Source organism: Panicum virgatum, chromosome 5K (genome assembly GCF_016808335.1).
Source record: "Panicum virgatum strain AP13 chromosome 5K, P.virgatum_v5, whole genome shotgun sequence".
NCBI lineage: Eukaryota > Viridiplantae > Streptophyta > Magnoliopsida > Poales > Poaceae > Panicum > Panicum virgatum.
In genome coordinates this window covers 1,471,191-1,495,740 of record NC_053140.1, presented here as the reverse complement: position 1 = coordinate 1,495,740, position 24,550 = coordinate 1,471,191, and the positions used below count along the sequence as shown (strand labels likewise).

General features: G+C 49.8%; 2 protein-coding genes across 5 annotated transcripts; both read left to right on the top strand.

The window, feature by feature from the left end:
• The first annotated feature begins 355 nt into the window (after positions 1-355).
• LOC120705547 (G-type lectin S-receptor-like serine/threonine-protein kinase At2g19130) lies at positions 356-8,289 on the top strand. 4 transcript variants are annotated; one of them, XR_005687994.1, is made up of 5 exons: positions 356-1,048; positions 1,155-1,300; positions 1,420-1,475; positions 1,986-4,891; positions 7,909-8,289. XR_005687994.1 is itself a non-coding variant. In XM_039989938.1 (2 exons), the coding sequence occupies exon 2, from the start codon at positions 5,275-5,277 to the stop codon at positions 7,594-7,596; it is 2,322 nt and encodes a 773-aa protein (XP_039845872.1). In that variant the 5' UTR covers positions 4,199-4,519; positions 4,601-5,274; the 3' UTR covers positions 7,597-7,856. The 4 variants fall into 4 exon arrangements, 3 of the variants coding, with proteins under 3 accessions (XP_039845872.1, XP_039845873.1, XP_039845874.1); XM_039989938.1 differs by lacking the exons at positions 356-1,048; positions 1,155-1,300; positions 1,420-1,475; positions 7,909-8,289 and having other exon boundaries at positions 4,199-4,519; positions 4,601-7,856; XM_039989939.1 differs by lacking the exons at positions 356-1,048; positions 1,155-1,300; positions 1,420-1,475; positions 7,909-8,289 and adding an exon at positions 5,952-7,856 and having other exon boundaries at positions 4,199-4,891.
• Positions 8,290-20,836: 12,547 nt separating this feature from the next.
• LOC120705546 (GDSL esterase/lipase At5g45910-like) lies at positions 20,837-22,778 on the top strand. The gene is made up of 5 exons (XM_039989937.1): positions 20,837-21,207; positions 21,312-21,539; positions 21,633-21,778; positions 21,940-22,225; positions 22,329-22,778. The coding sequence occupies exons 1-5, from the start codon at positions 20,928-20,930 to the stop codon at positions 22,589-22,591; spliced, it is 1,203 nt and encodes a 400-aa protein (XP_039845871.1). The 5' UTR covers positions 20,837-20,927; the 3' UTR covers positions 22,592-22,778.
• The last annotated feature ends 1,772 nt before the right edge of the window (positions 22,779-24,550 follow it).

Below are 24,550 nucleotides of genomic sequence, written 5' to 3'. Positions count from 1 at the left end.
ACCGTGCAAACAAATTTGGGAACTAAACGCTACTCCCTCCTTCCCCGTTTATAAGGCATGGTGGAACATGACACGGTCTTCTAAACAACACTTTGACCATTTATTTATCATATATTATATCACTTTTGATTATAAACTTATAATCATTGTAAAATATATTTGATTATGAATCCAATCATATGAAATTTGCATTATAAAAATAAAAATTTAATAGTCAAATTATTGGTCAAAGATGACAAGGTTTGAATCTTGATATACGTGTATGCCTTATAAACAGGGAAGGAGGGAGTAGTATTTTACATCAGTCAACTGACATCGTAAAGTGAGCAGTGCGTCTCGGCTTGATCGCCGGTTGTCTTCCAAGTCAACAAAAGCTGCTGCCATCGCTTCTTCTTCCTACCAACAAATTTCCGTGAGCACTCGGCTTCCCTCTCCTCCTGATCGCCCCGATGCTTGGCTTTCTTGAAGTGCCCCAATCGGCGCCGGTTTGCACGGGCTTCCCCGAGCCCGCCGACGGCGCTAGGCGAGGAGCAGCGCCCTCCTCCCACCTAACGCCGTGCCCTCCTCCCTCCCAGCGCGGCGCCCTCCTCTTCCCTTCCCAAGCTCCGGTCGCCCTCCGGCCATGTCCCCAGCGGCGGCCTCGAGGACGCCTGGACGCGGCCCCGGAGCTCCCTCCCGGCCAGATCCGCGCGGGTTCAGGCAGCGGGGAGCAGCGAAGGTAGGCGGCCTCGGCGCGCAGGAGCAGCGATGCCGAGCGATGGGCAGCGGCACCGCGGCGCGATAACGGCGACAGGGCAGCGGTGGAGATGGGAGGCGCTCCTCGCCTACGCCGTGCGCCGTATCTCCGGGCGCCGCTCGCGCCGCGGCCGCCGTGCCGCGATCGATTGCCCCGCCCCGCCCCGCCCCGCCTCACACCAACAGCCGCGTCGTGGCGGCAGTAAGTTCACCATGATTTCTCATCCATCCGTCTCTCATATCTTCTTCTTCCATTCGCTCTTTCTCGTGTGCGCGCTGAATCGGCATCCACGCATCGGCGCATCGCTAACAGGTTTATTCCTCATCTAATGTACTGCTTCATACATTGGATTTGTATTCCCTCATGTTTTTTTTGGCTATTGGCCTCATCAATTGCATTACCTTGCCTTGTCTTACAGCGATCTTCATTTCAGCACTGATTGGGAGCTATTTAGTGCACGGGCTTGTCTCCTATCAATCCCCCGTTGAGCGCTGATTGAGACCGATTCAGTACACTACATGTGGTGAATCTCTTGTTACCCGATTCGATTTCTTCTGCCAAAAGGTCTGCTACCGACGAAAACTACTGTGTACATATTTAGATCTACATTTTACAGCTACTACCTGCGCCTCATGATTTAGACCTACTTACTTTGTTTTTTGTTGTTCTATTTTATTCCCCAGGATTTCCAGTGACAGAGTTTCGCTAGGCAATGCTTTAGATCCTGTCATCCACCAAGGTATTACATTCCTCTTTTGGTCTGTGTAGGTCCCAAAGAACAATAAAGTTTTACATAAAGATGAGTACCTTTTTTTTTGAAGTGGTCCAGAGATCAGTAAATTCTTATATATTTGGAGTTTTTTTGGAAAACTGGTTAAATAGTCTCCCATCACAAAATATGTTTGCTAAATAATTAAAAAAAAAGACTCATGCTTCCTCTTCGTTTACAACGGATGATTAATCCCTTGTGTTTGTACCTTTTATGTTTTTTAACCAGTATCTCCTGTATGTGGTGTCCCCCACCTACCTAATTAAGTCAACTAACATTGTTTAGTTAGCCTTGCTCAGCAGTTTGTCCAACTGTCGTTGCCTTTTTTATTAAGATATTTTATATATTAGTTTTTTAATTAGGAACAAGACAGCCATCTATATTTCACCTGTTTGTTGTTGTTGATACATATAAACAATGTTCTTATTCCTAGATTCTTGCTGGTTCTCTAAATAGCTGTATTTACTTATTTTCCACTAGGTTCCGATTGCTGAAACTATCTCATTTTAGTTGGCTTCCAGCTCTCCATAAAGGTACCTTATTCTAATTGGTTATTACCTGCTATTTCATTGTTGCCTTGCTGACCTAATTAGCTATGAAGGGAGCTAAAAAACTATTCTTGACTCTATATATTTTCCTATACGCGATGCTAGCTATTATTGGTATAGCACATTAATATTCTTCTTGGCATATGTGTGTTTTTCCCCCTTTTTTCAGTAACTGTTTTAGATTGTTGCCTACACGTAAATGATAGTTGAGATTTGGCCTGTTGCATTTGGATTCCAACATTTTAAATCATTTGCAACTTGGCTTCATGAGTTGTACTAGCAGTGAAATGCGGAGTTGGGTAATATTATGCCGATATTTGTTTTATTTCTTCCACTAACAGAGATGCATGGAGCACTATGCTGAGTTCTTTTCGCAAGTTGTTGCTGTTCAAAAGTATGGAATAATCCCTTATGAATGATTTGATGATTTTATTTGTTTAGATGAGTACCTTTTCATAATCTAGATATGCATGATTACAGTAAGCTTACAATCTGAAATGTTTCTTCCTTGGCAAACTACCTTTGTTCAGATTGTTTAGATGAACCAATGGAGCATGCTTATATATTAGAATAATTGATAACTCGCCAGCATTAGGGGCTACTTTTCTTTTGTTTTGCTCTACCTGAACAATTTTTCTCATCTTAACAGTTGCAAAGCATCTTAGAGAAATATCAGATCTAGTGACATCGCTCTTTACTGCTTGAAATTCTTTCACCCAAGACTCCGAGAGATGCTGATCATGTTTGCGAATCCAAATTTGGTGCTAGATGTAGACCTGGTTTTGTTTTGTTGCTTCTTACTGCCTGATATTCATTCACCTGAAAGATGCTGATCAGGTTTGCCTATAGAATTTTTGTGCTAATTGCTGACCTAATTTGATTTGATTGCCTGATAAAAGTTAATATACTTGGATCAATATACTTTGCATTCAAACTGTTCTGATTGCCTCCAGTACTGTCTACCATATAAATCTTTGATTACTGAAGTTGGGGATGATAGGATTGTATTATGTGGTCTAGAATTATAGCTACCACAGCTGGAGTTAGTCACACCTCGGCATCATTAATTTTTTTGGAGCCCTGCAGAGTAATCCTTAATCTTTGCCTATGAACGATCATCTTTGCAAGCTGTTCTATTCTTGTAATGTGTTTACAATTTTAGTTTAGCAGATTGCAGTCATTACGGGCTGGTTGTCTGTGTATTGTATACCAAATTATTATATTATTTGTTTTTCTAGGTAAGCCTCCCTTTTTTTCCCTTTGCATAAATGGTTCATTATAGAGATCTAAAGTTGAGTACTTGGTTAATCACATGAACTCCCTGTGTTAGTACTCTATATGATTCAATTTCATTTTCAGAATGTTGGTATGGTGCATGCTTAACGAACAAAATGTTTTGTTACCATGGCAACAAGCATTTGTCCTTTGTGCCAAACAAGCAAAGAAAGTTTCATATTGTCCTTATTGAATTGTGTTGTTTCGGTTGATATTAATCTTTTGGTCGATTTATGAGTACTGGAAATAATTTTTTCATCTTTGTAGGTGAAAATAATCAACCGTGGTGTTTGCCCGGTGCATGGAGTTATATAGCCCCTAAAATACAATGTCGTGGGCTCTTAGACACAACTTGAGATATAATTTCTAAATTTGAATGTAACTATCAAACATTGTGCACCTCTCTTCTTTTATTAACAAGGGATCAGGCAGTGACTCCTTTGTATCAAAGCCATTTTGCCCGTTTGTATTTTTTTTCCTGAGAAGAATTCATGTGTATAATGACTCCTTAGCTTTGGTGTGCGCTTGGGAGTTCTATTGTACGCACATTACAACCCTAAGCATATTTAGGCTACATCTGCTATCTGGGTTGTTTCCACGAACTGAGGTCCGTTACAATCTTATTAGGTTACACCTGAAAAAAATTAGAAATTTCTAAAACTTTAACTTCGACCTTTCTTTTTCTATTTCCTCATCAGATCTTATAAAATATACATACTACTTTTAATTTCTCCCTGTACTTCAAAATATCTTCTACTATACCATATCATGATAATTACCACTAAGATTATAAATGAATTATGCGCGTGCAATCCACTAGTGGCTGGAACATGCAAGAGCGCCTAGCAGTGTGCCGCTGCCGCTGCCGCTGCCAACACACGTCCAGTACAATTGGTGCGTGCAGCGGAGCGAGAGCGCGACGACATGGCCAAGCTCTGCCTCTTGGTGTGCGCCGTCTCGCTTCTCCTCGTTCTGGTCCCGTCGCCGGGGCCCGTTCTGGCGTCGCCGTCTCCCCCCGCCCGGCGCCGCTACGGCTCCATCTCGGCGACTCGTACGCGGACACCGGCAACGGCCCCGTCGCCTTCGGCTGGCACTCCGCCAACCCCGTCATGCGACCGCCCTACGGTTCCACCGTCTTTGGCTGCCCCACCGGCCGCAACTGCGACGGCCGCCTCCCCGTCGACTTCCTCGGTGCTTCCCTTGCTGGCGGCTCCGATGATTTGCCCAATGACTTGGACTATCTGATCGCTCCCTGCTTGCTTGCACTCGCAGGCTCGCAGCTTAGAGCCTGGGCCTGCCACTCGTCCCGCCGTTCCTGGCGCGCAGCGGGGCCGCCAGCTTCCGCCGCGGCGGCGGCGATACCACCCTCGACGCCGGCTTCTTCCACCGCTGGAACCCCCCGGGCGGCAGCGTGTTCCTTACAGAAGGCGAGGCACGAGGCAGCCATGCTGAGCTAGCTGGACGAGCGCAAGGTGTTCGATAAAATGCCTCGTCGTGAGGGCGCGCTCTGGGGCCAAGTCGTTGACTTGATAACAAACTCAGCCGGCGTCAACAAGGCAACAGGTAATGCCGGCCTGTCTCTTCACGTCAGTCGTGTGTACTAGTATTTGTTTGACTCCGTTAGTGCGAATCGGATGTTGACTGCGAACCAATATAGCATGGACTCTTTGTATGTATGCAATGATAGGAGTAATAAAATATAGGCATGGATCTCATTTATCAAGGGGCAATAGGACCTGTGAGTTGGGATCGCCTCTTGATAGAACCCAAATGCCACAGTCAAGTGCGGAAGTGCCTACCATGCTTGACCCGAAAAACTTGCCAATGACAAATTGACTATGGCTACTCTTGCCTCTTAAAAGGAGAGCCTTTCCTTTCCTTGCATACATGGATTTGGTTACGAGGGATTCATCACATACATTAGCTGGCAAGAAGTATCCCCAGGAATGGAGAAGGCATCAAGGAATTGGAGGTTCTTGCTCCCATCTTCCTTTGTTTTTGTGATTCCCTCCCTGCTCAGCATTACATATCCTTGCTGCAAATTCACGTATGCAATAGACACCCTTCTTCCAGGACAATTCCTGAATGGTTCCCAGAACCTAGTGTCAAAAGACGGTGTTTTCAAGTTGGGTTTCAATTGCCCTTCTCAAATTGGTTCGTACTGTGGTTTGGGTATCTGGTTTGCTAATTCATCCGGATGTGATCGTGATTATTTACCTCTTTGGCTACCTAGTACTCAGTATAGTAGTTCCCAAGATTATAAGTTCTCATTCTCAGAGGATGGCGTGCTAAGTTTATCCTATGGAGATTACCCCTATCCTGGTTGGTTGTGGTCCTCATCCTACATGACTACCACTTCTATTTCTGCTGTTGCAGTGCTTCTTGACAGCGGAAATCTTATAGTAAGAGACCAAGTGAATAGTTCCATTGTGATTTGGCAGAGTTTTGATAGCCCATGGAATATACTACTGGGAGGAAACCTAGGATTAAATCCAACCACCAGCAAAAACGTCACCCTTGCTAGCTACTATTCTTCTAATACTCTGGCATTGGATACAACTAGAAGGCGAGGTTTTACCATTCAAAGTGGTGATGAATTGATATTTGCCGGTACTTTTCCTAGATGGATGGACATTCGTGAAGATGGAGACTATGGGCTAACATTCAATGACATGCATACATACATACAGTTACATAGTTCTGGGGTAATTAGATTGATTAAACGAGGGGAATGCAACTCTATTTTATGGTCTGCTCCAGAAACTGTATGCGACCTTGATTCATATTGTGGACCATACAGCCTCTGCACAATGTCTGGCTCCTGCAAATGTCCCGCTGGTTTTGATGCACCGTTGATGGAAGGATGGACTGCTGTAGGTTGTTCAAGAAAGGTTCATCTTAATGGTGAATGCACTGGCGCACAACCAGAAGAGGTATTTTACCCAATAGATGGGATCCACAGATATCCTCGGGATGCTTTGTTGTTAGAAACTGCAAACATGAATCAGTGTGAATCCTCTTGCTTAAGGAACTCCACTTGTACCGCCTTTGCTTACAATAAAAGTTGCTTACTTTGGTTCGGCGAGCTGTGGAACACAGTATTGCTTGACTCTGGTTCAAACAGCGATCGTTTGTACATACGTATAGCAACTGAACAACAACAAGCATGTTCCAGAGCTGCCTCTCTGTTTTCTTTCCAGAAAAAAGTATTTTTTCTATCAGTGATTGGAGCTTTAGCCCTCATTGCTATTTGTCTGATTTTTTCGTGGAGATGCAGAAGAAAGCTATCTGAGACAAGAAGGGTGAATGGCTATGGAAGCCTCATGGTGTACTCGTTTGTTCAAATAAAGGACTCAACAAAAGGTTTCTCTGAAAAACTCGGAGAAGGAGGGTTTGGTTGTGTTTTCAGAGCAATGTTGCCAGGTTGTACTGTGGTGGCTGTCAAGAAGCTAAAAGGCCTCAGACAGGAAGAGAAACAATTTCGAGCGGAGGTGCAGACCATAGGTATGATTCAGCACATCAATATTGTTCGTTTGCTTGGGTTTTGCGCTGAAGATAGTAGAAGGTTCCTGGTGTATGAATATATGGCAAATGGTTCTTTGAGCAACTACCTATTTTCCAAAGGTTCCTCTAAGTTAAGCTGGGAGCTGCGGTACTCGATTGCACTTGGAATCGCACGCGGCCTGGCTTATCTGCACGAGGGATGCAAGGATTGTATTTTGCACTGTGACATAAAGCCAGATAACGTGCTTCTTGATGCAGAATTCTGTCCTAAGATTGCCGATTTTGGCATGGCAAAGCTTCTTGGTCGAGACTTCAGCAGGGCTCTGACAACGATGCGAGGCACCATCGGATACCTTGCACCGGAGTGGATCTCAGGGGTCCCAATCACACATAAGGCTGATGTCTACAGCTATGGGATGGTGCTTCTTGAGATCATATCAGGGCGAAGGAATTCAGAGAAAATTAAGGAGGGGAAGTTCTCTTACTTTCCAACCTATGCTGCAGTTAAGTTGAACGAAGGAGATGATGTCATGTGCCTACTGGACAGTAGTCTGGAGGGCAATGCTGATGCAGAGCAGGTGAACAGAGCCTGCAGAGTTGCCTGCTGGTGCATTCAGGACGCTGAAGATCACAGGTCTATGATGGGGCAAGTTGTTCGCATGCTAGAAGGTGTCATGGATGTCGAAGTCCCTCCTGTTCCGTGGTTACTGCAAAAGTATATTGGCATGGAGGATTCCACCTGTGGAGATTCAGACAGTTTATGAAGTCTCCTGTTGGTTATGTTCAAAAAAAAAAAATCTCATGTTTGTTAGTCCGAGGTGATCCCTTTCTTCTCTGTATTTCTGTACTCCATGAAACAGTGTGTATTGCAGTATTGAGCTATATCTTCAGTCTATGCTTGCTTATAGTCTCTTTGAATTCATTTCCGTAAGACCTGTAGAGAAATTGTGCCATCTGTTGGGTTAAACAGAGAGGTAACATGGTATTATTTCGTTGCGACTCGTTGTATTGTTCGCTTCGTATATTTTTGTGTGTGATCTGCTTGCTGAAAGTTATACTCTTGAAACTTTGAACAGGATGACGTGTTGTGCATCTTGAGCATAAGTGACTCTTGGTAATTCTGGACCTGAGGATCCTGCAAAAAGTTTTCCCCAGAAACATGGGAGTTTTTCAAATACGGCCCAATAGGCCACAGGGCCCAAGTCTCTGATTGTAAGTGCACGGCCCAACCCATGTCGCATCGAATCTAGTGGGGTTAGCCTTGCTAATGGGGCGGGTCGAAATGGGCATTTCGGGTCGGGTATTTGGATGGGGCTTGTTTGAGTGGGTGGAAATGGGTTGTAGGGATTTGCAGGTCGGAGCGGGTTGGATACAGTGGAACTGCGGGTTGGGGCGGGTCGGTTTGACTCCTTCCGTCCTCCGCTTGGGAAATAGCCGCACGGGACTCGCGAGTCGCGAGCTCCCACACGACTCTTGTCTCGGGAGATCGCCGCCGCCACCGCCGCCGGTCGTCGCCACCCCGCCGGCCTATCCCGCCCTCCTCCACAACATCTTCAGATCCAGGTACACTCCTCCATACTCTGCATCGCCTCCTCCCCCGTCCTTTTCCTCATCAGCTCAACCCATTCATCTTCTTGCTAGATCTACGGCGTATCGAGCAGGCTGCAAGAGCGGCGGCGGCGGCCGCTCCTTCCCGTCGGCCTGAATTCTAGTTGGCCGTCCCCGCCGGCCACCCTCACCTACGAACTCCGCTGCCGTCGGTGCCTCCTCTGTAGAAGGGTGCGCCTCTTTCGTACTGCACCAAGATTGATCCAATCCAATTCCAAAAGGGGGCTGGGGGAATCACGTAACTACCTTTTGTTCGTCTAGGGCTGAGCTGCTACGTTGGATTGTCGTTTGCACCTGAGACGCCAAACAGACCCCCAAGTATTGCTTCTTTTTACTTGTACTATTCCTCCTGAATACTGATGCATGTAGTGCTAGCCAGTTAATCTTTCCCGGTATGCTGGGGTGTTGGATTGTTGTAGCATCATGCTCTGGTGGCATGTAGGATGTGTTATCACTAGAATTTGACCAGAATTGGTAGGCCAAATGTCAGAAGAAGCCCACGGTAAAGAAGTCCACTTAGCCAGGCTTATATCATAAGTTTGGCCAAATACAATGATAATTGGGCACTCAAGGGTCAAGCTGAGATCGGGTCACGGGTCTAATCCATGTTGAAGCCCAGTCTATTCACGAAGCTGGATTGCAGGAAGAGGCTGCACTCGTTGACACCTCCGATGTGCTACATGCGGCCATCGGCCGATCCCAGCCGACGTCTGCGTGGGAGGTCTGCCTCGCCCGACCCCGAAGCAGGGGTTCCCGATGCTGCTGGAATCACGTCAAGATACGTTCGGAGTCGACGGGGATTGCCGAAACAATAAGATCTGCCACAATTGTTTCGGCTGATATCTGGAAGCTTCATGAAGATCTAGATTGACGGAAGGTAGGAGTCCAGATTTAGTTAGTTATTTAGATATTATATTTTGTTTCTTTTTGTTAGTTAGAGTTTGCCTTACGGGTCAAGCCATCTAAACTATAAATATGTACCTATTCATTTAATGAAAAAGGGAGAATGTCATCACGTCTCGCAACAACAATTCTCGGCGCACCGCCACCCCTAATCCTAGGGTTTCATCCAAGTAAGCGCCATGCTGCCCTGATCAATTCTTGCGATCAGGGCAGCATTGTTCTTACTTTTACCTTGGTATTACTCATACTGAAACGTTTTTTATGGCGAGTAGTGCTAGTTATCCTGATGTTCGTAGCATGACTTTTAGTAGATTTATCATGCTCTTGTTGTTTATCATCTACGAATATCATGTTATCTCTGCGTGATCATGTATTAATCTTACGCTAATTCTCGTTGCATAGAGTTAGTCGCGTAGAGATAACACCCTCTTCTTTTCTATATAGTAGATATAATCTGTTATGGTTTGTTCTTATACTTAAGAATCGGCTTAATATTTGCTAGGTTAGGCCTTGCAAACGGGTTGGACGATCCGGCGACGTATTAGATGCTTTGCCTTGATCTTAATAGGGATTGATCCGGGAATCGGCTTTCGCTTATTCTTAGGCCTCTATTCTGGTTAAGGTTTGGTTATCTATTACGCTCGTTAGGCCTAACTACGTGTAGGATGTTCCGATCTAGCAGTGAAGCTTTTACCGTCGTGGATTGGATTAGCTAGATCTAATTGAAGCAGTTTTTGGAGTTATTTGCTTTATCTATTAATATCCGAATATGCAGATCTGATCTGACACCGGGACTCGATCGGCTCTTTAAAGCCGATGCAAGAGTCATCCCGGGGAGCCGACCACAGCTCGGACTAATGTTTACACGTGTTCGTGCATGCAGGCAAATCGTCGAAAGCACGTTCGCACCTTTCTGATCGGGTATAGGTCAGGTGGCACGCCCTGCATCTCCGGAAGCGTTGGCGTGTGCCAGGATCTGGGCCGTTGACCGAGGGACCGGTGCCAGCCAGCGCCCTGGCAGCCTCCTGGCTCTTCGTGTTGCCTGTCGCTACTCGCCGGTGGGTTTTGACCGACAACACATTCTGGCACGCCCAGTGGGACCTTCATCAGCAACAACGTCCACCGCCGGGATGACTGGACCTCAGAACCAAGCGCCGGTTCCACCGGCCACCAACCCTGTCACGTATGAAGAGCTGACCCCCGAACACCAGCAGAAGTATGATGAGGTCAAAGCTCAGTTCGAAGCCGATCTCATCGGCTCTTTCGAGAGGACCCGCAGCCATGGCATCAGGTGGAAGGAGTTCTCACCCGAAGGCGCTCTCGACAACGTCGACCTGTCCGTACCATCAGAGGAGCGCACCAGAGCCCTGCGCCAGGAGATAAACTACATGGTGGCTCACTCGCTTCATCGGCACTCAGAAAGCCTGGTGAATGAACTCGAGTGTGTGGCACATCGCGTCATCCAGGAGGTGATCAAGAACCAGTACTCTCCATCAGGACCAATCATGTGGAGTCACAGGGGAGAAGCCCCACTTCAGTCTAGGCCGCCAATGCCATACTCGCTCACAACTCCAGGACCGCAGATTTCACCGATCTACGTCGTCTACAAGATCGGCGGTGATCCTGGGGAGGGTCAGTTCCTGAGCGAGCCGCCTAAGGAGATCCCGCACGGCTACACGTGCGTGTACATACCTGACAACATCAACCCAACACACGCCGGACAGCTGGTGAGTACAGGAGCTTCAGGGGCAGATGCGGAGAAACAAGCATGGCTAGCAAAGTACGCTACCGGGCCGAGGTCAGCACTCGGCCCTAGGAGTTCTTAGTGTGGAGCAGATCAACGCAATACTAAGGGACCAGTTCGGCATTCTACCCAAGAGAAAGGCGATAGGCTATTCCAAGCCGTACCCAAGCGACTACGACTTGATCCCGTTACCACCCAAGTATCGGCTCTCGGAGTTCACCAAGTTCAGCGGGTCAGAAGGGGCCAGCTCCATCGAGCATGTGAGCCGATACCTAACGCAGCTCGGGATGATTTCAGTATCAGATCCTCTGAGGGTCTGGTTCTTCTGCCAGTCTCTCACGGGCTCAGCTTTTGGATGGTACACCTTTTGGATGGTACACGTCATTGGCCTCAGATTCGATCCGCACTTGGAGGTAGCTGGAAGATCTATTCCACACCCAGTATCACTCAGAGGCTGCTGAAGCCAGGATTGCCGACCTCACCCAAGTCAAGCAGAAGCAAGGGGAAAGTGTGTCGGAGTACGTGCAGCGCTTCAGAGAGGTTAAGAATCGATGCTACTCATCGCGCATCACAGAAAAGGAGGCAGTCGATTTGGCAGTTCTGGGGCTCGCTAAGCCGATCAAGGATCTGGCTTTTTAGTTGGAATTCACCTCTCTGGCGCACATGGTGCAGAAGCTCACGACGTATGAACACTATCACCCTGAGTTGTATCAGGAAAAATTCAAGCGCCATGTGAATATGGCCCAAGCAGATGATTCTGATGATTCTAGCGGGGAACAAGAAGTGGTTGTGGCAGAGTGGACCCGGGGGGCAAACCCCGTCCCGTGCAAGTGGGTCAAACAAAAGGGGCTTGTGAAGAGCTTTGACTTTGACGTGGCCAAGGCAGAGCAGATATTCGATCTACTGCTCAAAGAAAAGCAGTTGAAGCTCCCAGAGAATCACAAGCTGCCAACGACGCAAGAGCTGCAGGGGAGGCCGTACTGCAAGTGGCACCACTCGTTCACCCATGCCACGAATGACTGCAAGGAGCTGCGTCGGCAGATCCAATCGGCTATTGAGCAAGGCCGATTAATTCTGGCCCAACACACGATAAAGGTTGACAGTCAACCGTTCCCACAGGCTAACGTGGTGGGGCTGGCGGATCTTAGACCTTAGGGCTAACGGTGTTCCGGCGCTTGGGGCCCAAAGCGCGTCACGACGACCATGTTGAGCGGCCATCCAGGGATGATCTTGAGCTCGAAGGGGAGGATAAGTATCATCGTCCACGATGGTGTCCTGACGGACTCAGTCGCTCACAGAAGCGCAGAGTGCAACGCTTACGCAATCTCGAAGAGGCGGAAGCAAGGTACCTCGACGTATTGAGGAAGGCGTGCCCGGATCTCGCGGGCAAGTCAGGCGCCCGCAAAGAGTGGCAAGGCACCCTCCAAGGAGGGAGTGGCGTCCCAAGCATTTAAAAGCTGATGAGAAACCGTCGGCTGACGTGAATATGGTATTTGTGCTCCCGTCGGAATTTCGAGCGCCTCATCCGGAGGAGCTGGCCGTCGCGCAGCTGGATTTTGGCCCACAGCCGATCATCTTTGAGAAGCCCAAAGAGAAAGCTACAAGCACCTGAAGGGGTTATGTCTCAAGGGTCTCATCGACGGCAAGCCTGTGAACAGGATGTTGGTCGACACCGGCGCCGCAGTCAATTTGATGCCGTAGTCAGTGCTGCGCCGATTGGGTCGTTCTGCTGCTGACCTTATCAAGACCAACGTAATGCTCAATGATTTCAACGGGCAGCCGTCGGAGGCAAAGGGCGTCCTCAATGTGGAGTTGACAGTTGTCGGTGCCCCGACCCGGGGGGTCCGGATCCCAACTAGTAAATGCTGCGTGTTTCCTCGTCCCAGATGATGATGCAAGAGGCAACACAGTAACGCACGATTTATCCTAGTTCCGGCCGCGGGGCCGTACGTCCAGCAAAGGGGGTGTGCGAGGGCACTGTATTATCTTGCACCCGGAGTGCTTGTAGTAGGGGGTACAAGCGTGGCGAGAGAGGGAGTAAAGCTCCCAAGTCTCTGCTAGAAGAGGAGTTGAGTGTAGCGATGATCGTGAATGTGGGTGATCGTGGTAGCTGATGTCCAGAACGTCCCCCTTAAAGGGAGCCCGCCTCCTCCTTTTATAGTCACAAGGAGGGGCGGTGTACATGAGTAGGGGAACGTTGAAGTCGTCGTCTTCCCCCGAATCACGGAGGTGCAGTGGTCGAACACTGTAGGAAGTACACTGTGGGGCATGGCGCAGGGCGTGGCAATCGTCCTGGATATCGTCCTTTCCTGGGGAGATCACGCCGGCGTCCTGCCAGCCCTTGCAGGCGGCGTGGTCGTCACTGTAGGGCATACAGGCCTCCAGATGTGGCGTTCCGTGGGCCCTGCAGGTCAGGGTCCTGCGTGCTCCAGCGGTGGCGGGGCACGCAGCGGTCACAGACCCCCTGGACGGAGTGCTGGCGTGCACGCTAGGAGGTCCGGGAGACACATGGAGGTCCCGGACCTCTTCGAGGAGGGAGATCCGGGACTCCGGCTACGGGTGATGGGCATCCCTCTTCGAGGGGCTCGTGGCGACACCGGACCCCCTCCCAAGCAGGAGGTGGGCCCAGGGCCATACGTATGATGAGGTAGAGTCCGGACGGTCGGAGTTGGCAGAATAGTAATAGGAGCAGTGCCGAGCGTGTCTTGTCCCGCGTCGCAGGTCTCACAGTGCTGCTACAGCGTCCGGGATGGCGGAGCGGTGACCGGAGTTGGCGAATGGGACTCCGGTCACAGCCACTGTGGGGCATGGCGGCCTGACGCCGTCTGTCCTGAGCACTGTGGAGGAGTGGTTGGCATTCAATGCCTCCGTACGGCGAGCGGTTGAGCGGCGGGGCCGTTTGTCCCTTACGCCGAGGGGTGGCCTCGAGCGAGGCGGAGATGAGTTACCTGCTCGAGGGAGGTTCACTGCCCTCGAGCGAGGCGGAGATGCTTTGCCCGCTCGAGGGTAGATTCGCTACCCTCGAGCGAGGCGGAGATGCGGGGCGCAGTCGAGGGTCCCGGTGGGATCCCTCGAGCGAGGCGGAGATCGCCCTGCGGGTAAGAGGGGGATGCGAATGAGCCGCATGTTGGGCTTCTTTGAGTCCTTTCCTTTCTTCCAGATTGGAAGGAGGCCGTGGGCCTTTGTGGACCCAGTTGCCTAACGTGTGTTTGCGTTTTTTAGAGTGATCTTAGTACCCCGATTAGGGTGTCCCTAATCGTGGTATCCGACAACAGTTGGCCGCAAGACCGTCCCAACCTCGTTCTTCATCGTCAACAGTAAGATTACGTACACAGTGCTGCTTGGGAGGGATTAGATTCACGCCAATTGTTGTGTTCCTTCCACAGTGCACCAGTGTTTGGTTCAATGGGATGGCGACGAAGTGGAGGTGGTCCGTGCAGATGACTCCAGCGAGGTTTCGCTCGCAGACATGAACACCTGGGACGCGGAAGGACAAAAGCCGATCTCAGGGATTGCGCTGGAAGACTGTGATTGGATCGAAGCGACAAAAAACGGGTTAAGGCTGGTCTTATCCATTGGCCTCACAGAATAAACACATTCTGGCACGCCGATCTGATAGCCAGACCTCGACGGCGGCACGAACGATCGACACCATGCCTCCGAAGCTGCCTGGTTCCAAGGCCCACAAGGACGACATGGAAGCCTTCGTCCCTGAGAAGATCGGGTCCGCCAACGCTAAAGGACCTCACAGGCGAGCACAGGTGGAGGTATGACCAGGTCATGGCAGACCTGGCAGAGCGAGTCCTCAGGAACTACGCATGGACCCGCACTGGGGAGATCAAACTTGTCGGCGATCCTGAATCGGCTCTTCGCGGAATGGATCTGTCCGTGCCTTTAGAAGAACGCCCCCGCCGCGAGCGGCACCACGATGAGGGGCGCACCCGTCATGATGACGGAAGAATCAGGGTGCACTGGGAGTGCCCGTTCTTCCACTTCTGCTGGAACCAAGGTATGGACAGGCTCCCGACCCCCGACGATTGCCCACAGTGTTCTGCTCCCAGAGGGCGGCATGACAAGCCATCGGTGTTCGAGCGCCTGCACCGCGCCTATTCACCACCTCGCTAGAAAACACCTTCGCCACAACATCAACGTGCTCCTTCCTCGCCACATCGACGCCCTCTGCTTCGCCTGGATCAGCGGCCGCCATCGCCACCACAGAAGCGGGTGCCACCACCAAAGCATCATCGGCAACAGGCGCATGATCAACATGCCGATGACAGCCAGTGCCGTGACGAATGCCACCTGCCAAGGTGGTGCCCAGGAGGACTGTCGAGGCCGCAGAAGCGCAGGGTCCAACGCCTGCGCAGTCTCAAACAAACCGAAGAGGACTACCTTCGGCTGCTGCAAAGGTTCAACGAGATCTCAGAAATACCAAGCCTACGGTCAAGGCGCAGTTTGGTCTGGAAGCGCAAGCCGCAGATTGATCTAGCTGCAGGAGCTAAAGACGCGGCACGACATGATGTCCCGTAGGCTTCATGAATTCTACGAGATCATGCCCTGTAGTGGCCGATCTAAGCGATCGGCCCCAGCCGATGCGATGCCATGGGTGCCCAGAAAAGCCGGTGCACCAGCATCGCCTTTAGAAAAAGAAAGTCAAAAGAAATAGTAGCAGAACAAATTAGCTGCATGGCTAACATCCGAGTCCGGACCGATGGGCAGATCAGCCCCAAACACAGCCGATTCCAGCAATCGGCGGCAAAATGTCTGAATTCTCCGGTTCATAGTGAAGTAATATCGGCCGATGCAGGCCACCTGCTCCTTTTTATTATGTTATGTCTCACGTGATTTGCAGCGCTGAGTTGGACGAGGATGAAATATTGCAGTTGGGCACGGCCGATTGGAGAGCCGATCTTCTCCAATACATGAAGGATCCGGCTCGGGGGGCATAAGCGGAGATTTGGTGATGAAATATGGAGACCCATACAAAAATTTTCGTCCGGTTGAAGAACTACCGCCGGTGCTCCTACAGCTTCTTCGCCATCGGCTACTTCCGCTCCCTCGCCCGACTCTGCAGTTTCGGCCATCGACATCGGCTACTTCTGCTCCCATGTGGGCGTGGGAGTGTCTAATACATTAGCCAATCGATCCGGCCAACAGTACTTCTGCATCGTCATCGTCTATTCCCGTTCCTGCGACACCATCGACATCGGCGAATTCGGCTCCTACGGGGTCAGGGCGTTCATCGCCATCGGCTACTCCTACTCCCACGTGGGCATGGGAGTGTCTGTTACATCAGCCGATCCAGCAAATCGACATCGGCAAATTCAGCTCTTACGGTCAGGGCATTCGTCGCCTACAGACGGGTCCGCCTCGCCCGACCCCTGCGGACGGGGTCCGTCTTGCCCGACCCCCGCGGATAGAGGGTCAGGGCGTTCGTCACATCAGCCGGCTTATTCAGCTTCTGTGCTCCTTCGATGCGATCAACATCGGTTACTTCATCCATGTCGACAAAGCATTAGAAGAGCTCTCTACGATTGCGATATGCTGATTGGACTTTAGATGTTCGGCTTTCTAACAACCGATAGTTGTGATGAGAATGCATTATGGCAAGTACGGACCAGGCGGGATTTTAACCACAGCCAATTTGATTGGTAATATTCAAACCCACCATTGCATCATCATACAGTATATGCGTTTATCACTTGCACTAGCTTCCTTGTATGCTTAGTAGCTTCTACTTGTGTTTCGTGTATATATTTTGAGGTGTGGATGCTGGTGACCATGTGTGGTTAGGCTCATTTGATTATGTTGAATATCTGATACCGAGCATGGCTTTTATTCTTTTGAAAATCTGAAATATGGTCACCGCTTTACTTGGATACTAGTATGTGTAGGCTGACTTTGCTTTTACTATCTTGTGCATGCCTGGTAGCTATATTCTTTTCTTGAAATTATTTATGCAGCTCGAGTCTCAATGCTTATATGATAATCTTGTGCTAAATTACATTAAAATTTGAATGATGTCCATGCTGTGCTATAATGAAAAGATCCAGGTGGGTTTGTTTTGTCTCACTGATCTAGTTCGAGACTGCTTGCTATTGCACTTTAGCATGAACTTGGACTAGGCTGTGAATGACCAAAACCTTGCTTTAAGCTTCTGATGGTTCAACGGACCTAGGCTTAGCATTGGTTGGTAAGAAGTGGCTTGATAAGCAAATAACCCATGGCACAAAACAAAAGGCTTGTTTGAGTTTCAAATGCAATATGTTTTAACCTGTAAGACCTGAGGGCATGAGTAATCAAGTTTGTTAAAAGATCCTTGTATCGGAAAGAGCTCACTGGTGTAGGTACTTGCTGGTTTTTGCTTGTCATGCTTTAATGTACTAGTTGGTTGGGCTAAGTGGTGATGCTTTTTATTTTGAAAATCCTAAAAATTGCTTGCTCATGTTCTAATATAGATATATTCTTTTGAGCTTTTCTATGCGGTGTCTTTATGCTATACCCTCACTGTATATACATGCTAGCACTTGTAAATGCTTTGAGACATACCTGGAAGCTCACACTCACTCTTTGCATGACATAGCATATTTTTGTGTTGGGAAGAAATTTTTATCAATGATGATGGTTTGGTTTATGTGGACTGTTTGGCTAACCGAATATGATTCATCAGCTTTTAGCCGATTCACAATGATCTTTGTAGCGTTGGTTCGGCAAGTGATTGTTTTGCAGGAAAGGCCGTGTGTGTTGATGCTGAGCTGCTGAAGCACGAGGATGATCACATAAGTCAGTGCCATCCATGGAATATGAAAACTAGGACCGGTCTGCAACAACATTGAGATTGGTCGAGGAAGGCGTGAGGCCGGTTCAAGCAATCGGTCACAAAGTCAGTTGGCTAATAGTCGATCTATCGGCTCGGGGGGCAAGACCATCAGTGGCATGAGAAGACAATTTGAGGAGATGATGTTCTTATTTGGTTTATGGCCGGCGCTTAGAAGATTCTGTCATATTTGGCCAAACTTGGGGGCATGTGTTATCGCCAGAATTTGACCAGGGTTGGTAGGCCAAATGTCAGAAGAAGCCCACGGTAAAGGAGTCCACTTAGCCAGGCTTATATCATAAATTTGGCCAAATACAATGATAATTGGGCACTCAAGGGTCAAGCTGAGATGGGGTCACGGGCCTAATCCATGTTGAAGCCCAGTCTATTCACAAAGCTGGATTGCAAGAAGAGACTGCACTCGTTGACACCTCCGACGTGCTACATGCGGCCATCGGCCGATCCCAGCCGACGTCTGCGTGGGAGGTCTGCCTCGCCCGACCCCGCAGCAGGGGTTCCCGATGCTGCTGGAATCACGTCAAGATACGTTCGGAGTCGACGGGGATTGCCGAAATAATAAGATCTGTCACAGTTGTTTCGGCTGATATCTGGAAGCTTCACGAAGATCTAGATTGACGGAAGGCAAGAGTCCAGATTTAGATAGTTATTTAGATATTATATTTTGTTTCCTTTTGTTAGTTAGAGTTTGCCTTACGGGTCAAGTCATTTAAACTATAAATATGTACCTATTCTTTTAATGAAAAAGGGAGAACGTCATCACGTCTCGCAACAACAATTCTCGGCGCACCGCCACCCATAATCCTAGTGTTTCATCCAAGTAAGTGCCATGCTGCCCTGATCACTTCTTGCGATCAGGGCAGCATTGTTTTTACTTTTAGCTTGGTATTACTCGTACTGAAGCATTTTTGATGGCGAGTAGTGCTAGTTATCCTGATGTTCGTAGCATGACCTTTAGTAGATTTATCATGTTTTTGTTGTTTATCATCTACGAATATCATGTTATCTCTGCGTGATCATGTATTAATCTTACGCTAATTCTCATTGCATAGAGTTAGTCGCGTAGAGATAACACCCTCTTCTTTTCTATCTAGTAGATCTAATTTGTTATGGTTTGTTCTTATACTTAAGAATCGGCTTAATATTTGTTAGGTTAGGCCTTGCAAACGGGTTGGACGATCCGGCGACGTATTAGATGCTTTGCCTCGATCTTAATAGGGATTGATCCGGGAATCGGCTTTCGCTTATTCTTAGGCCTCTATTCTGGTTAAGGTTTGGTTATCTATTACGCTCGTTAGGCCTAACTACGTGTAGGATGTTCCGATCTAGCAGTGAAGCTTTTACCGTCGTGGATTGGATTAGCTGGATCTAATTGAAGCAATTTTTGCAGTTATTTGCTTTATCTATTAATATCCGGATATGCAGATCTGATCTGACACCGAGACTCGATCGTCTCTTCAAAGCCGATGCAAGAGTCGTCCCGGGGAGCCGACCACGGCTCGGACTAATGTTTACACGTTCGTGCATGCAGGCAAATCGTCGAAAGCACGTTCGCACCTTCCTGATTGGGTATAGGTCAGGTGGCATGCCCTGCATCTCCGGAAGCGTCGGCGTGTGCCAGGATCTGGGCCGTTGACCGAGGGACCGGTGCCAGCCTGCGCCACGGCAGCCTCCCGGCTCTTCGTGTTGCCTGTCGCTACTCGTCGGTGGGTTTTGACCGACAACAGGATGGTAGTAGCATGATGATGCATTCTGAGAATTTATTATGTTGTATGGAGATATATGATTCTTGCTTCTGTTTTCTAGAAGACATCAAGACTGCACTTTTACCATGATCTTGTTTTAGTTTGTGCAGGCTGCAGGATTGGTTTCAGATTGGTCTCCAAATATGTGTGATACCAATTTGAAATGAAGCTTTTTTTAGCAGAGTATGAGCAGCCGTAGCAGAAGAACCTGGTTATTTGCAACATCCAGTCATTGACATCTCTTGAGAGATTTTGGGGCGCCAGAATCAAGACAATAAGCTTGTATCTTAGAAAAAAAGATGAACATTGTGCCTGCCTACTATATATACACACACGTAGTAGTGTAGTACTATAATTCCATTATACTGTTTTCTTGAGAAGGATGAAGCCTGAGAATTGACAGCATCTATCCATCTTTAACTGAGTTTTGTTCTTCTCCAAGCACAATTATCTGCAAATCTAGACTGAGCAGTGTGATCCTTGGTGGTTCACTAGCACTAGCATTGAGCAGTGCAGGTTGGCAGGTCCTTGGTGCAGGTCGGCAGAGTATGAGCAGTGTGCTTGCTTCAGTACCGGCACGGCAGTGCTTGCTTCAGCACGGGGCGTGCTTGCTTCAGTACTGGCACGGTAGTGCTTGCTTCAGTACGGGGCGGGTTGGGGCATCTGGATGAAATATTTGGGCAGGGTCGGGGCAGGTGATGAAATAATTGGGCAGGGGCGGGGTGGGTGAGGGGTGGGTGAACACCCATTAGCAGGCGTAAGTGGGGTAGTCGACGCTGTTCTGCGATGGCGTCCAGCATCGGCGCCGTACAACGTCCAGCAGCCCGCCGCCGCCCTCCGACATGGTACGGTGGTGCACGGGTTGAACGCCACGCCGGGCCGGCTGAACGAAAGCAAGGTGCTCGACGGATCGATCGGCTTCCCCGGAAATGGCGGTTGAGTTACCTTTGAAATTGCGTGGAGACGTGGACCACGGCAGCCGGCAGCAGCATCGTGCCGACGGCCATTCGTGGCAATGCTTTCACGTGTTGGCAACAACCAGTGCATCCTCGCTTTAGATGTGGATGCTGCACCCACCAATGCAAGAGCGTCGTGACAAGACGGACAGGGCAATGTGATAGGGACGTCCATTGATTCTCCCCGTCAAGACAGGTCGTCGCAGCCAAAACGGATGGCAGGAGCGCTTAGCTGTGTGCCGCTGCCAGTACGCGTCCAGTACAGTTGGCGCGTGCAGTGGAGCGAGAGAGCGACGACATCGACATGGGCAAGCTCTGCCTCTTGGTGCGCGCCGTCTCGCTTCTCCTCGTTCTGGTCTCGTCGCCGGAGCCCGTCCTGGCGTCGCCGTCTCCTCCCCCCGCCCGGCGCCGCTACGGTTCCATCTTCAGCCTCGGCGACTCGTACGCGGACACCGGCAACGGCCCCGTCGCCTTCGGCTGGCACTCCATCGCCAACCCCGTCATGCGCCCGCCCTACGGCTCCACCTTCTTCGGCCGCCCCACCGGCCGCAACTGCGACGGCCGCCTCCCCATCGACTTCCTCGGTGCTTCCCTTGCTTGCGGCTCCGATGATTATATTTGCCGCCCAATGTACGTCGTCTTCGACTATCTATCTATCTGATCGCTCTCTGCTTGCTCGCACTCGCAGCTGAGAGCCTGGGCCTGCCGCTCGTCCCGCCGTTCCTGGCGCGCAATGGGACCGCCACCTTCCGCCGCGGCGCCAACTTCGCCGTCGGCGGCGCCACCGCGCTCGACACCAGCTTCTTCCACCGCTGGGACCCCCCGGGCGGCAGCGTGTTCCCGCTCAACACCAGCCTAGGCGTGCAGATGCGGTGGTTCGAGTCGCTCAAGCCCTCCCTCTGCGGCACAACCAAACGTATGTGCATCCAGTTTCAGTTTGTTCGCTGATCGACTCTCGCTGAAAGGCAAGCCCTGGACTCGCCGAATTCTTGACGAATGCTGCGTCCAGAATGCAAGGAATTGTTCGGCAGATCGCTCTTCTTCGTCGGCGCATTCGGGGTCAACGACTACCTCCTCTCCTTGGTCGCCAAGAGCATCGACGAAGTCAGATCGTTCGTTCCGGGCGTCGTCAGGACCATCTCCATGGCCGTCGAGGTACGCGCTAGCTCCATTAACCATGTCAGCCCATCTGCAAGCAGGAACTTAACGCCAACGATCGACAAGTAGCAGCATTGATCTTTGTCAGAAGATGGGATCAAATAATTACGAAGCAATGCTGATGGTGATCACCTTCTGGGTACGCTTGTTGGTAACAGAGGCTGATCCGGCACGGGGCGACGACGCTGGTGATCCCCGGCGTGATCCCGCTGGGCTGCGCGCCGCCGGTGCTCGTCACGTTCGCCGACCCCGACCCGGCAGGCTACGACCCCCGGACGGGCTGCCTGAAAGCGATCAACGACCTCGCCGCCCACCACAACGCGCTGCTCCGGGAGGCCCTGCGAGAGCTCCAGGCCAAGCAGCACCCGGCCGGCGCCGTCACCGTCGTCTACGCCGACTTCTTCAGACCCGTCATCGAGATGGTCACGTCGCCGGCTAAGTTCGGTCAGTACTGGACTGCTGGTCACAATCCTGCATGCACTGAAACTCGATGTCACCCTTGCCATTGTGCCGTTGCAGAGATTAAAAAATGGTGGTTGTTTTGCAGGGTTTGAAGACGATGTTCTTACACTCTGCTATGGAGGCCCGGGGAGGTTCAACTACAACAAGCAGGTTTTCTGCGGCGATCCGGGGTCGATCAGGTGCAGGGATCCATCTGCCCGGCTGTTCTGGGACGGCGTCCACCTGACGGAGGCGGCCTACCGGCACGTCGCCGCCGGCTGGCTGAGCAGCATAGAGTCGCCGGGAAGCAGTGCCGGTGCTGGTACCAACAGGACGATGGCTCCAACTGCCCTGGGACGATTGCTTTGATTGAGTCACCACCAGATCTAAATCTGTGCCGACAATATGGAAAGTTGAGGGATTGAGGCAATGCCTGTGATGGAGAAACGTTTCTTTTTTTTAAAGAAAAAAATGAACTCTTCAAGATTTTGTGCTAGCCAGGAAATGGCATGTTTGTGAAACCATAAGTGTTCAGGGCGCGGTGCTCTCAGCCTTATTTAGGTTTGAGTTCATTCTGGAAAAAGAGGGGAAAAAAGAATTTTTTTTGTTTCAACCAATATAAAAAATAGCGGGCTAAGATATTTAGCGGAAGTCCTTTCAAAAAGCTACAAGAGCTATAGCGAAAGCTATAGCGAAGCTAAATCATTTAGCGGAATAATAAAATAATCAATAATTACGTATAAATTTAGAAGAATTGGTCTAACACTCTAAAAATAGACTAACACATATTTTAACTGTCCAACTGTGCCTCTATTGCTTTGTCTATGATCCATTCTAATTATATTGATTCTTTATTTCTTTTGAATAAATGTTGAGCGGATATAGTGGATATTTATTACCGCTAAATCCTTTAAAACCCTCTTTAGCAGACATAGCGGACAAATGTTGTATAGCTGTTGGGATCTCTGCTTTGTAGATGCCCAGACAGTGAGCATGAACAGTAAGAAATGTGGCAATGAAAGTAAGTGTCGAACTCTCCAATAATGATCAGAAAATTCAACCCTTTACACTGTGGAGAGAAGGGGCTATTTATACCCCTAGTCCTCGGCCAGGTTTTCCTAAATTGCCCCCTCCCAACTCATTTACAGCTCACTCTCAGCCGGTTCCGGGGTAAAATTACAAGGTGAGAGGTCTACAAATCCGACCTTCTCACGTATTCGGGAGGTGTACAAATCCGACCTTCTTACATATTCACGTTTTACTCACATGTCTTCAGCCGACGAAGGTTACAATAACCTTCGGGTACCTCCGGGAGTTTGGGCCACGAAGGTTCCATCAATGATCGACCAGCCGTCATCCTCGTTCCCGGCCGCGGGCTCTTTTCCCGAAGGTCTTGATCTTCGAGTTTATGCTTCCGGGTGACCGTTTGTCACCTTCGGCGCGGTGGAAGCGGTACCCCTCGACCGAAGGCCTTGGTGATTGCGCTTGAGCTTCTGGGCAGCCATCCGTTACCTTCGGCCTTCAGAAGGTGATATCCTTCGGCCCGAAGGTCATGGTCTTTGAGCTTGCGCTTCTTAGTGTTCATCCGATACCTTCGGGTACGCTTGGCTCCATTTCGTTGTGGGCATGCAAACAGGTTATGGAGCATTTCTGAGGGTGAGGGCTTGACCCGAAGGTCCAATACCCAACAGTAGCCCCTCGAGGGCGAGGTCCGAAGCCGACGGTCCGAACCCTTGTTAAATGAAGAAGATTGCGTGTAACCTTCGGGAAGCTCCCGAGGAAAAACGTCTCCCGAACCGTCGGCTGCAACGGTCGGTTTTTGTTGTATACGTGTCGTTGTCTGATTGCGCCGCTTGGGCTGCCGTCTCCTCGGTTTTACCGCTGGAACTGTTCCTTTTCACCGCCTATATAAGCGGAGGAGGGGGAGGGGTAAAACCTGTGCCCTCTCGAGCTTTGCTTTCCTTCGTCGCTTTTTGCTATAAATCGTTTTGTCCGAAGGTTCTGGTTTCGTGCGCGGTGAAGCTGCTCGTTTTCTTCGGTGTAAGTAACTTTGCGGCTCATGGCTCGCCCTAAACAGAAAACGAGGTTGATCGAAGGTTCGTTTGAGCCTTTGTTTCTAATTTGACTTTGTTTTTTATTTATTTTTGTAGTTATGACATTCATTAAGAGGGCGGTTCTCCGTACAGACTCTGGTCCAGCTTCCGAAGGAGAGGCGGGTGTTTCGCAGCCTTCTCAGCAGTAGCAGTCCAGCGAGAGCCTTTCGGCTGTGTCTGCGGACGTGTCGGAACTGATGGCTCCGGAGAAACGTAAGACTCTGCTTTTCGAGCC

Coding starts and splice junctions, on each gene's coding strand:
- LOC120705547 (XM_039989938.1), top strand. CDS start 5,275: ATGGAGAAGGCATCAAGGAATTGGAGGTTCTTGCTCCCATCTTCCTTT.
- LOC120705546 (XM_039989937.1), top strand. CDS start 20,928: ATGGGCAAGCTCTGCCTCTTGGTGCGCGCCGTCTCGCTTCTCCTCGTT. Junction 21,779..21,939: donor CCATCTCCATGGCCGTCGAG/GTACGCGCTAGC, acceptor TGTTGGTAACAG/AGGCTGATCCGGCACGGGGC. Junction 22,226..22,328: donor CACGTCGCCGGCTAAGTTCG/GTCAGTACTGGA, acceptor GTTGTTTTGCAG/GGTTTGAAGACGATGTTCTT.